This window comes from Metopolophium dirhodum, chromosome 8, assembly GCF_019925205.1.
Source record: "Metopolophium dirhodum isolate CAU chromosome 8, ASM1992520v1, whole genome shotgun sequence".
Taxonomy (NCBI): domain Eukaryota; kingdom Metazoa; phylum Arthropoda; class Insecta; order Hemiptera; family Aphididae; genus Metopolophium; species Metopolophium dirhodum.
The window spans coordinates 14,849,605-14,863,903 of record NC_083567.1 but is presented as its reverse complement, the minus strand read 5'-3'; the positions used below and the strand labels follow the sequence as shown (position 1 = coordinate 14,863,903).

Sequence of the window (14,299 nt, the reverse complement as noted above, 5' to 3'; positions counted from 1 at the left end):
ATTACAGTGCTATTGCATGTCTATAAGTACCCGTTACGGGTGTGTTACATTTTAATTCAACGATAGATCATTATATTGCATGCGAAAAACGATTCTGAACGGAGACAGACGGAGTCAGCCTATATTTCTAAGGATTTTTTATAATATATTTATATTGCTATGAGTAATTTATTTGGTCATTAGTATAATACGGTAGATTGAACTAATTTCTTCCAACAACAAATAGCATACACTATACAGAAAGAGCAAACACTGAATATTGCGATAGTGCAATGCATTTATACAAATTACAATCTACTAGCTCCATAGTATGGCTACAAAAATCATAATAAATAATTTAGACCCAGTTTGTTAAGTGATAAATGATAAAATTATAACTAAGGTGGATTCAATCTGAATCAATCAAACTTGGTTATAATAGGTTATTAATTATAAACAATATTTTTTTTGTTCAAAACTCGTTGAAAATAAAAAAATTAAAGTAAATTTTATCAGGTGCTTTATTTTGAATTTATATAAAGTATTTGGGAGGAGGGTTAATTATTCGGGGTTTTTTTAGGGCGCTGTACATTGCCACAAATAGTTATTAAAACCGTTAAAATAGTAATTTTTGAACTACGCCAGTCAACTTTGGGATAAATCATTAATTATATCACAAATTCACGACCATTATAATATATTATCGTATCAATGAGTGCTTTAGATAATCGTATTCATTATAAATTCTTGTTACGTGTGATCACTAATCAGTACTAATAATTTACATCAGGAGATTTAAAAAAAAAATATTATTATTTTTCATAATTTCATTAAATAAGAATGGAGAAAAGAAGAGTGAAATTAGTAATTTTGAAGTATTTAAAATTCAGAACACTTATCATGACTAATAAACATATATTATAATAATTTATTGGTCGAAGTGGCGTAGTCAAAATTTCATTATTATATTACAATTACTACGTTATTATATTATTATGCGCGCTGATTTTAAATAAAATATTCAGGGCGAGTCCGAGTCTAACCGTAGTTCGTCCGGAAATTGAAGTTCTATTTCAGTGTCAATATTATATATAATGAACAAAATTCAAAACACCTAATTGCTGCCGGGCGACCAAAATTAAAATCTACGTCACGTAGTTTTTTACCATATTATAATAATTTATACCACGATGAACAATTTTACGAGTTACACGCTACACCGGTGACGTATCGTTGCGCTTGTCCGGTCGGACTACAGAAAAAAAATCATCATGAAAAATCCCTTATTTATATGGGACGGGCAGCTCTGAAACTTTGTTCATTTTTTTTTATTGGTGTACTCTATTTCTCTGTCAGAGTGTGCCTCGTAAATTGAGGAGTAAATAAATGAACGTCTGTATCGAAAATGGAAAATGGTAAAATCCCGTGAAAAGGGTTGTGTGTGTGTGTGGGGGGGGGGGGAGCACCTACTAAATGTTTGCATTTTTACACAAGATATGGTAAAAAGTAATTCACGTATTATATTTGATATTATTAATACGACAAACGTAGGTATATAAAATAATAATACACACGAATAAATTACATTTTTAGTCTGACCTACTATACCCGTCGCAAACTTACGAAATTGACAATATTAACCAAAAATACATTAATAATATTATAATAACAGTATAATATAGGCACTGGCGGCAGTAGCTTTATTTATGAAGTTGTTAAATTTTGCAATCTACCTATATGCACAGTTTTGAATTTTAATAATATTATAATATGGCTGTTGCCTGTTGCACTATTACTATCTATTCTCAATGATGGTGTATAATATTATAATTAAAATAATAATTGGGCACATAATCACGTCGCTAAACTATGACGTATATATTGATAATTTCACGTTATCCGTTAAAAACATCATATTACGCTAAAGGATTACATGCGGGTAATTAATTTTTTTAAATATAATTGTTGTGATTTCATAGGCTTGGGAAAATATATTTTTAGCTAAAAAGAGGTTAATATTTTCGTATTTTACAGCGTCGCTAAAATGTTGTTTTAATTTTTTAAATAAACAATATTGTATAGAATTGAAATGGCTCTTAAAGTGTACGCTTTAACAAGAAACGACGTTTAACATAAAATAAATTTGAAAAATAGCCTTTTAGCCACGCGATGTATAGTGTGTTTTACATTTTACAATAATAACAGTTCCTAAATCTGTTCAGTAATGGCCTGCTTAAAATTAAATTTAAATACTACTGTCTTCCTTTTTACATAATTCACAATAATTATCATATTAAGTAGATAGGTATAATAATTATGCCTAATGGTAATTTAATAGTCAAAACATAAATATAATAAACAGGTACTTATTAGGGCAGTTAGAAGGTTTTTAAGTTAAACAACACCAAGACAACAAATAATTTCTTGTTAGAAAAAAAAACATCAATAACACAATGCCAGATCCACTCATCACTAATATTAATAATTAGATACATAAAATATGTAATCAATAAATTATAATACAGTTTCATGTTGTGTTTTTTTTAAAATGTAATTTTTGAAAAGTTAATGGTATTTTAAAAATGTTGAAATTTTTTCTATTACTAAACGATTTATGAACATTTGTATTTGGTATATTGGAAAAAACGACTTGCCCTCAAAAATATTGTCACAGTTCAATTTTCAATAGGTATTTTTACTCTAGAACCAAAATTGAGCGAGTTCTACTCAGACTGCGTAAACGCGTTTTGTCCATGTCGTACGTGTGTAAGACAACACATGTGTGTGAGACGTTCTCGTAAATGGTGTTTTTTTAGATGAGTAATAATAATTATTGTTACACAACGTACTATTTTCATACGAGACGTTAGGGACATAAAAAACAAATTATTTGCAAATTACAACGAAACCTTGAATTTTCCATGGTAAATCTAAAAAAAATAAAATATATTAAAAATAAAATGCTGTAAAACGCACTAAATCCAAATATTATTACAAAACGTTGTTCGGTACGACTTGAATAGTTGGATCTATTTCTATATCACGCCAAAACGCGCATTGTCCTATAGTATAAATATAGCAAACGAAATCAAAGCGATCACAAAGAGTATATACTATTTCGAGTTGTCTTGAAATGGCTTATTATCAAGATTTTTTATAATATTTGCCATTTGGTATTAAATTAATCCATCAAAATTAATCGAGTGAATTAATTTGAATAATTATTAATTTTTTTACCACTATAGGTACATTTGATAACATTATTTTCATTATGGTCTAGTAAATTGCACCAAAAGTGTTATTTGTTTTAATTAACACATACTCTTATTGTGATGTTAATTATTCAAACTTCGATTCAAAAACTTTTTTTACTTGCTCTTACAAGTCCGGAGTTATGACTTATCGTGTATAATACTACGACGATGTATTTTTCTTATATATTTGTATAATATTTATTTATTTATTATAATTTCCATGGCCCAAAGGCAGAGAAGGGCTATAGTTTTAGTCATAAATGCAATGATATAAACAATTGATTCAATAATATATACAATATACATGATGTTTTAAGAGGTTAATATTATTATAAAACAAATCAATATTATTCATAATATGTGTGTTATTATACCTTAGAGTGATTGGGCTATTTATTATTAATATTATGCCATATTTGTTATGGGTTGAGAGCACATGAAATATTAAAGATAAGATATCGAGATATTGTTTTAATTTGGTTTTAGTTACTTTTTATGATAGAACATTCTATTAATTTGTATTTGATATATCAATTATTAAACGTGAACATAAATGTATAAGAGTAAGTAACTCAAGTAAATAAATACAACAAACTATCATGGTGGTTGTACTAAAGTATGAAAAAAAAAAATAGTAAAATATGGTTATTTTATTATTACATTAATATTATTGGGTAATTTTAGGTGTTTGATATAATTATCGTTGACTCTATAATATAATAATATGATATTATCACGAGAAAACTGAAAATTTTGGTGATGTTGAGGTACAATGAATTTATAACTCAATATAAAAGTTCGAAATCAACAATTCCTAGAAATAATACGTTATGATAGAATATATAGAATGCAAAATGACCTATATCTACTAATCACTTAAAAATGCATTATATTATTTATGAAATAGGACGTTGTCAATTATCATACAATTCATTCATTTAAATTATAAATTATGTCATAAACTAATTTTTTATTACCTTTTTAGAATGGTTCTACAAGTTTCTAGTAATTTTGAAAGTCGAGATTTATAGAAATAGTTTCTAAATATTGCCCTTCAATAATTTATTACCTATAGGTACATACTATAACAATTGCACACTATAAAAAATAATTGTTCTAACTTTTTTCCCCCTTCAATCAAGCCGGCAAGCCTTGTACATTTTTTGTATATACATATCATATTACTTATTGTATTTTCTTATACAGATTATAAATATTCGTTTTTTTAATCCTAAACAATCCTACGAGTATACGTATGCTAATGTTTTAAAATTAAAATGTGTAACACAGATGTGTTAAACAACTTTTTTCTGTTTTATATTTTTAGAATTTTTAAGATTTTGTGAATAATTGAATAATACAACTGTACCCCAAAATTTGGACGTTCAAATGTTATAAATGTTACAAAATTGAATATATTAACTATTAGTTACATGTAGGTAGTTAAGATGTGTCCATTTCACGAAAATGTTAAATATGTGTAATGAAGTTCTTATTTTATTTTCGGATCGAAAAACAATAAAAAGATTCAACCCATAGATCTAAATACGAATGGATAAGGTACATACATTTATAAATACTACAGTCTTACACATTCAACCTTTTTTTGATTTTTGTATCAACCCGTTCTATCGTGATTTTAAGAAAATACTTTTGCTAAAATAATATTTAATGATATTTATTTGACTGTATTGTGATTTATAACTTGTGAGTAGGCATATACGTATATTATACGTTATTAGCATTTAATTTATTTATCTTTATTATTTATGTGTTTTTACGTTTTGATTACCATGTTTCGTATTAAACAAAGATCAACAGCGGCAATCGTTTGTTTAAATTTTTTATTAATTTAATGAATGTATCGAGTACTCAATTCAAGGCTATTTATATTATTTTATTGAAAAATAAATGTTAAAACTAAAAATAACTGAAAGAACACAAATATTTCCGATAAGAATACCAGGTAGGTGATATTTGATAGTTTAAATTTTGTTCACGTTAGTAATTGTCAGGGCAAGGTTTGTATGAAAGAAAATTAAAAATGTTTGGAAAATCTATTTCGAGTTCAATTTAAAATACTCGACCTTTTTTTCGAATACTAGGCATTGGTCGAGTACTCGTATTCTGAACTTGACTCGACTCGAAATATTTGGAACTCGACTTGACTCGAAATTAAAAAACCAATACTCGTCCAATACTAGTAATTACCTACTGAATTTGTTCAGCATAATAATATTATTACACCGATTATTGATTATATTTACTTTTATTTTACATGCATGATATTTTGTAGCAATCCTGAATATAGCACGCAGTCGAAATGTGTTTCTTCTTACTAGTTTATTAATCATGTACATTATATTATATTATAGATAATTATAGATTAATTATTGTGTTAGTAATAATTCATTCCAATAATTGTGGTTCATAAAATCATAAATCGAATTTGTTCTTGTATAATATTAGACACTTTTTACGTCGGAGATTTGGACTAGGTACTATCTATTACTGAAACGAAATATTTTATTTCTCTACCGAACACTTACTATCAAAATAAGTTCCCATGAATTTCGGCTGATATGTTTTCCAAAATATAATATTATAATAGCATAACAGTGTACGTTTGATAAAGCGTTTAAAGGCGTTTAAGAATAATTATCGATGTTTTGTGCATCCCTAAGGCCTGAACAGTAATTAAGACGACGCTGAACACTAACCGCTTTTGGTCATTATGCAACCGATGTCCAGGTGTTGTTGCAGTTTCACGTTATTAGGCGTCGTCGATTGAAAGAAAGTAACAAGGTCGTGTTTGTATTTTCAAAGACTCCTGTAAAAAATCCACATTTGGGGGTTCTTCAGCGATGGGTATATAAACGGCAGCTATTGTCTCCACGAGCATAGTCTGAGTTTAGTCTCTCGCAGCACTCCAACCAAATAGTAATACTCCAACAGCAAAAATTATATTATTCCTAAAATAATATATCTTATACACCTTTAAACGACACGACGACCAGCGAAGATATCAGCTATGAATTCCATCCAAGTAAGTGATTATTGTTCATGACAATTATAAATATTTATAAGCCACTTTAAATTAACGTCGTCATTGTGATCGTATATTATGATACATAAAACAAAAAAACATATAATAAGCCTCAAATTTAAATTTCAAATTTCAATATAAATATGAAAACGTTCATCAACTGTTATCTCTTTAAGTATTAAAATATTCAAATTATGTTAGTTTTTTTTACAATATCCTTTAATGCATTTTTTAGATGTTTCAAAAAAAAAGAATATTAAACCTGTTATGGCCTTTATTTAAACCATGAAATGTTCATAATATTATATTATGATAATATATTGAAGGGAGGAAATTTATGTTATCTGGTATTGGACTTTGGCCCTTCTCTAGTCTTTCTCTAGCCCGTTCATAAATACCAATGGTCCACTGGTTTTATATTTCAGCGTAATAATTGAATTTTTATAATATTATCATATAAGTACCTAATTATTAAATCTTCGGGACGTCATTTTCTAGTAGATGCTACGTTTTTACGTCCCTTTACTATGCTTTAAGAGGATATCAACGCATTATTTGTTTTATCTCTCTGGTCCACGCACAACATAGACAAAACGCATTTACGCAGAATCATTTTTTCTATACTTTTAAGTACCCAATCTTAGAGTAAAATTACTCATTACAAAATAGATAGAGAATAATATTTTTGAGGAAATGACATATCGATTTGTCTAAATATTGTCTCAAAACAATTTAAACATAATTTAAATTTACAAAATGTATTTTTTTATTTTGAAAGTTGAATACAAAGTCGAATAACAATAAAATATAAAATCGATATGTCATTCCCTCAAAAATATTATTCTCTATATTTTTTGTAAAGGGTGATTTTATCCTAAGATTACTTAAAAACATAGAAAAAGTGATTCTGCGTTAATGCATTTTGTCTGTGTTGCACGTGGGCCAAAGAGAGAATACAAATAGTGCGCTGACATCTTCTTAAATCATTTTTTCCAAATCGATCTTTGACGTATTGTTCGTATGTGTTTTAGGTATGTTTGGTGTTGGCGGCGAGTTGCGCTATGTTGGCATCGGCCGATCTGGCGTCGTACAAGTTTGGATACAACGCTAACGACCTGGGCACCGTCGAGCTTGACGCACCTGCACTAGGTTTAGTCAAAGATTGCGACCCGCTGACGTCCGGTTACCTGGTCACCGGTTCCACTCCAGCGCCGCTCATGCGCACCGCGGTCGATATCGAACCCGCTCGCATCATGTCCATGACGCCGTCACCAATCATTTCCACGGCCTCCGAGTTCGTCTCCGTATCCACCCCGGCACCGATCCTGCGCACCGCGATTGATATTGAACCCGCCCGCATCATCGAGGCCGCTCCATTGAAGTTGGAGTCCAAAATCATGGCTAGCCCACTGTTGAGCGCTTTCCGTCCCGCGCTCGCAACTTATGACTCGACCGCGTGGCAGGCCAGTTTGGAAAACGCTTCCCCGGCTCCGATAGCTTTGAAGACGATAACCAAAACCGCGAACATTGTACCTACGATCATCAGCTCGGGATTGGAAGCTTTGCCCGCCGTCCGCACCCAATACGCCTTAGCCACCGCCGCCCCGCACGTCGAGTCCAAGATTGTTGTACATAATTCTGCAGCTCCGATCGCCAGGCCGTTGTCCACCCGAATCTTGCCACTGCCATCCGTGTCCTCGTCGTACTCGTACGCCCCGCAGACATACGCTTCTTCATACCTCAACTCGTACACAGCACCTCAATACTATTCAAGCGCATCCAAATTTTTAACTGCTCCCCAGTACTACTCAGCTGCTGCATCCATCGCACCCCAATACTACTCGTCTGCTGCAGCCACTGCATCTAAATACTACTCGTCTGCTGCATCATACGCGCCTCAATACTACTCGTCCGCTGCATCCTACGCACCTCAATACTACTCTTCTGCTGCATCCTACGCACCTCAATACTACTCTTCTGCTGCATCCTACGCACCTCAATACTACTCGTCTGTTGCATCTATCGCACCTCAATACTACTCGTCTGCTGCATCCATCGCACCTCAATACTATTCGGCCGCACCCAAATACTCATCCATATCGGTAGCCGCCGACGAACCGTGTGACAAATAGACTTTCCGTCGGTTTTTAAAACGTATAGAATCCAACCATCACCAATTATTATATTATGTCATTAAAAAAATTAAATAAATAATTAAATGTAATTTACAACTGAACAAACATAATTTTTAATATTGAACAAAAAATGTTAATTTAAGGGAGTTGTTTGGTGAATCACTGCCACCGTCCCTGGTGCGATCACACAAACATATTAGAAATCAACAAAACATCATTGAAAAAGTTTTATTGAGTAAAGCTTGTTCCGCTGTACACGTTACGATTTACGAGACGTTCGTAAAACGTACATCTTTCAAAAAAGGATTATTTTAAGATTTTGGATAAAATAATATAATGGCTATAGTAGAAATTTAGAATAAATAATTGAAAGAGCGATGTATACAACTGTCATTTGTCAGTAACAATACCACGGAATACTTAACATGTTAATGATCGTCAGTGAGATCAGTATAATTTAAAAAATATGCAGTTATTAATAATTCTGCTGGTCGCAGCTGGTTGCAGTTTGTACGTAAGTGTATGATTTAACTCTAAAGTATCAAATTTATACCAAGTTTGTCGTATTCCACCTAGAATAACCTTAAATAATAATACAAATCAACAAACATGCCCGATTAACCAATGGCAACCAATATAATATAACACACTGTTGTATTTTTACATCCAGATTTCCTACTTTTCCGGTCGATTTTCCTAAAATTGTCTTTTGTAAAAATCTTCTCCTGGCAATTACGAATATCTTAATAAAAATTTGAACCAAATCAAACCACCCATTCTCGATTGATGAGGTAACGTAAATTGTTCACGCTCAATTTTTATACATATAGATAAATTACTAGATCGCGTCCCTGATTATATATTTTTATAATGTCTGTTAGTTACACCATTATAGGTATTAATACATAAAAAAACCAAACATAGAATTTTAAACCAAAATAGTATATATTTATGTAATAGTTTAGACCAAGAAAATTTCACAATTATATTTAACTCGAACGAAGGCGTGTGTCGTTCAACAACTAGTCTTTGGAAAATTTTAATCGCTTATTCTGTGGTTGATTAATTCATTTCTGCAGTAAAAAATATCAAGACAGTTTAAAGTGAATTTTTCATTTTATGTATGATTCGTAATAATTAGTCACCACAAGATTACAATTTTAAAACTGTTCAGCCACGATTCAATTTCTACATGTACACTAGGCAATCACCAAATATGCTCACCCTCTTTTTCTTATTCAATAATACAGTTAATAAAAATATGATTTTTGGAATATTTAAATATACCTAAAGATCTAATTTCAAATTTTTTAGAGGAGAAAGCGGATAACTTTTTTTTAAAAAAAACGTTGACTTATCAAAATCAAAATTCGAATAAGTTGCTTTTGAGTTACTTATCTTTGTTGACTAATAGGTCTATGGTAATGGGCTAAGAAGATGGTGATATGAAAATTTTAGTGATTTCTTAGTTGACTAATCTATCAACAATCAACATGAGATATTAACATGTAAACATGGTCCAAGTATAATAAATATTAAATACTGGATCCAATATTACATAATGATAATATACTTTATACTTTTGTAATGCCATTTAAAGACTGTTATAACATTTTAATAACTGCAAGACTACTCGTTAACATTTTTATTATAATACTTAAACATTTTCAGAAAAATTATCCACTAAATAATTTACAGTAAAAAAAAGTTTTAAAAAGCAGAAGTTTGTATCACCATATGAGTACAGGACACTTCTTATATAGTACCTACTCAAAATCTTAAGCATTTGAAAATATGGTCTTAAATAAGTATATTTAAAAATCCTAAAATCATATTATGAAGAATTGCATTATTGGAGGAAAAAGGGGGGGGGGGATGATCGTGTTTGGCGAATCACTCTGTATAATACGAGTATAAAATTATACTCACGAAAAAATATTTTTTGTTATTTGGCTATTTGGGTCTTAAAAAATGTAGTGTTATGAAGTGCAATATTTTGTTTAGTCGTTTAGTGTGTCCAAACTATAAAGTTATATTTTATTTTTCGTCACACATTTTTGGCACATCAGACGCATTATCTGTTAGAAACGGATTTTAGTTTAAGATTATACATGACAACTCCTCACAAATCTATACCACGTTGGCTTCTAAAAATGACTGATATCTCATAACGTTTCTTAGCTATTACTCATTCAATTTTATTTATCCTCGATTCGCAAGACGCACATTAGCCAAAAACTAACGCATAATAATATTATTATTTTATGAAAAAAACACATCATTATATTTATGTGTGTAAATATTTTTTTTTAATTTACCAGCCGAGCGTTAAAACAAATAAAATAATAAGTGTATAATATGATGTACAATTATTTTAATTTTGAACACTGATAATATTTCTTACAGGCATACCTAATTGACCGAAATCTCGTAATTTATTTCTTGATAAATTCAAAATGACATTTTAATTAATTTTTTTTTTTAGTTTATTTAAACATTTTTTGAGAGAGCTGGCCAGGTTTCGAAGCAACCAATCAAAACAAAGCCAGACATTAAACATGACCAGAAATCCAAATAAACAAAGTAACGGCATAGAACAAATCAACGATCGCAAATTCGTAAATCATATCGTATTTTATGATCGATTTACATAATATATTAGTAGGTAGTGTACAAACAATGATTATTATATAAAAATACAATTTATAATAATTACTTTTGTGTCGTAAGTACCTCAAACGTATAGTATGGTGTATAACCAGTGCCCAACAGTTCCCAATTATTTTTTCCGGAGGTGCCTTGTTTTGAAGCAAATTCAGCCATAGTGCTCTGCAGGTTAGGTTAGGTTAAGTAACCTAACCATGGTGTGAACGCACGAAAAACATAAATATTAAATGAAACCTAATTTTATTATTCTCGTTGATAATCAATATTTATAATTTTATTTAACTGTTGCGGTATTTGGTTGTACGTAGTTGCAGTGTTAGCCGAAAATCGTAACACACATTTTTATAAGATTCAATTTGAAAGTAATAGAACACCAAACAATTATTACAATAAATTTTAAATAATTTCTTAGGAGAAAGGGCCCCTTGGAAAGTGCCAATTTTGCTCGTAGTGCCCTTTGGCCTTTGGGCACAGCAGTGCACAGTTTGGAAACCACTGCTCTATGTCTCCACACCGATATCAAAGGACAAAAATACAAACCAAACATCAAACTATTATAGTGTGTCGTGGTAAGTAGGTATAGGTAGTGTATCTATTACGTTAAATTACGGTTGAAATTCATATTATTATCGTGGAACTCGTATTATCATATTATTATATGCTTAGCCTTAGCACGACCAAATAAAGTACCTACCTAAACTATGTTATGTAAATGACCTATTTTTTACCATTCCATTCAATATAGATATAAACTGTTAGATAAACATTTTTTTTCTGAACCATTCATTTTCTTCGAAATATAACATAAATATTTTAAAATGTAACACGATACAGCTAGGTATCCAGCTTTTTACAATAGGCAAATGTATACATTTGATTCAAAAATTCACTATTCCATTTATTATATAATATGCATGTATAATGTATACGAAAATTATTACAATTTATTTAAATATGAAGGTGCTTTTCTTAAATATGAAATGTCTACCCATAACTATCGTAGCTACGATTAGTATGTTTGATGAAGTACGACAATTGTGTATGTATTTTTCTATTTTCGGCAATGATAACAATAAAAACCAAATAAAGTAGGTACACGTCGACATTATTGGATTTGAATGATATTTTGAAATAACACGAAGGTAAATGTTGAAAATTCAGTTTTCTGACATGTTCCAGAATAGTATAAGTGGGTAATAAAAAATGGTAATATTACTTTAAACAATGCATACATGGATATACAGATATCAATTTTTTTTTTTTATTCCGTGTACATTTTTTTTTATAAATTCTGGTGATCGTTTTTTCCAATACCTACCTAGTTGGTTTATTCCTGTACATTTTACTCTTTGAAAGTATTTTTTAGGTACCGTGGTCACCAAGATGCTCCGTTGTCGGTATTTCAGAATACATTAAAACATCAGGAACCCAATGTTGTCATTTGGGAGCGGTGGCAAGGTGGGAATTTGCCCCTGTCTGATTTTAATATATGCCTGATGGGCCGGTGCTTTGCCTATATTTTTGATAGTATTTTATGAGCGCAAAAATATGCCTATACGTATAGGAAAATATTATATTGTGTAGTTTGAATACATTTATTATATTTAGACGAATGCAGTGACGTGCATAAAAGTTGGTATACTATGTAGTATGTATGTGTATGTTTTATGAAGAAAATGGACCATAATATATCAAAATGTGCTTGCGAGGGGTTTTTAAGTTACCCATTTGGGCAGGTCAAACTTTTGCCCCCCTCTATTAAAAACTGAAAGACGCCACTGTAGCAAGCTGGTAAGCCACGTCATCATAATCGATGAAAAAAAAAGCATAATAATAATAGTATGTAAAATTTTTCAGGACCAGCAAAAATCGGTCAGTACCACCTATAGAAATATAGAATATATAATTTGTTCAAATATGTCACTTCGCCACTTCGGCCTACGATGTCTTTATATAAATAGTGTCGATTTTTCGACAAAACTCGCATGTTATACAACAAGGTAATTCTATATTGAAATGAAGCTATGAAACGAAATTGTAACTGCTGGACGTACATTTTGCCATTTTGGTATACTATGCGTTACTAAGGACGGATACAACATAATATGCGGGTACGACGTCCTCTCAAGTAGCTAGTTATGTTATGACTTATACCCTTATAAGTCATCGAAAAATTAACTTATGAATTGAACCATTAACTTTTTAACTTGGTAGTTATACCGCCTAGCATATTGTTTAAATGGTTATAAAGTTATAATCAATAATAATTACATCGGTTCGTTTATTCGACTTTTACGTATTGCAGACATAATAATATATTTTGCTACGGAATATTTAACGAGACACGTATGTTGGCACAAGGAGTAAAACAAAAACTTGAAAAACGATTACACCATAAAAATAGTGAAAACTATAAAAAAAAAATAATAACCGTGCGGTAATTAAACTACAAATCATATTAATATGTGCATGAGAATAAACGATAAAATGATTGTTTAGCGATGAGGGAACCATCGTCGGCCGTACAACCGAGATTTCCAGCTGCGTCGCGAGGGCTTAAAAAAAACTTTAAATATACACGTTGGCGCGAACACGCCCGCCGCTCACACGTTGACGGACGTCAATAAAAACGTGCGCGATTCGGCGGCGGAATTTGTTTGGCAATACTAAAAAAAAAAAAGAAAAATGTAAAATTATACTATATGTTATATTATTATTATTGCGTTTACGAGTTTCCCAAACAATGGACAGTCGGCGGCGGCGGAGTCATGCGACGGAAATAAAGCTCTCTCTTAGCAGGTCAGCCCGCCGAGCGATCTTGGCCCGACGCCCGTTTGCCGCCTGCGTCCCTCCATCCCCCACCACCGGACACGACGATCTAAATAAGTTCGGTTTTTTCTTCAAATTTTTTTTCGTGTTGGTTTTGTAGCGCGAATCGACGCGACGGCCGAACGTTTAGTCAGGACCGGCTCGAATCGCACAAGTCATATGGTCGCTGAACCGGGCAACACGCGCTTATCCTAAATAATATATATTTATTATAATACTGTTGTGCTCTCTGTGCGCTCGTAAGTATACCAGCTATATGTATAATATACAATATATATAGATATATTATGCATATATGTACACGCGTATATTTTATGTATAGTATTATATTGTGCCTGTGTGTGTATACTGTGTTTGCGATAGATTTTGGAAACGACCGCAAATTATTG

At 31.2% G+C, this 14,299-nt stretch overlaps 3 protein-coding genes across 3 annotated transcripts in view; 2 read left to right on the top strand and 1 right to left on the bottom strand.

Moving 5' to 3' along the window:
• Positions 1 to 14,299, bottom strand: part of LOC132949839 (cGMP-dependent protein kinase, isozyme 1-like) — a 61,295-nt gene that overhangs the window by 28,282 nt on the left and 18,714 nt on the right. The gene's annotated exons all lie outside the window — the stretch shown is intronic.
• On the top strand, positions 6,148 to 8,438 carry LOC132951256 (uncharacterized). The gene is made up of 2 exons (XM_061023053.1): positions 6,148 to 6,279; positions 7,311 to 8,438. The coding sequence occupies exons 1-2, from the start codon at positions 6,265 to 6,267 to the stop codon at positions 8,409 to 8,411; spliced, it is 1,116 nt and encodes a 371-aa protein (XP_060879036.1). The 5' UTR covers positions 6,148 to 6,264; the 3' UTR covers positions 8,412 to 8,438.
• LOC132949840 (protein ENL-like) overlaps positions 13,843 to 14,299 on the top strand; it is a 29,060-nt gene continuing 28,603 nt past the window's right edge. The window contains exon 1 of the transcript XR_009665146.1: positions 13,843 to 14,149. The gene's annotated coding sequence lies outside the window, so the exon portion shown is untranslated. The remainder of the gene's footprint in view (positions 14,150 to 14,299) is intronic.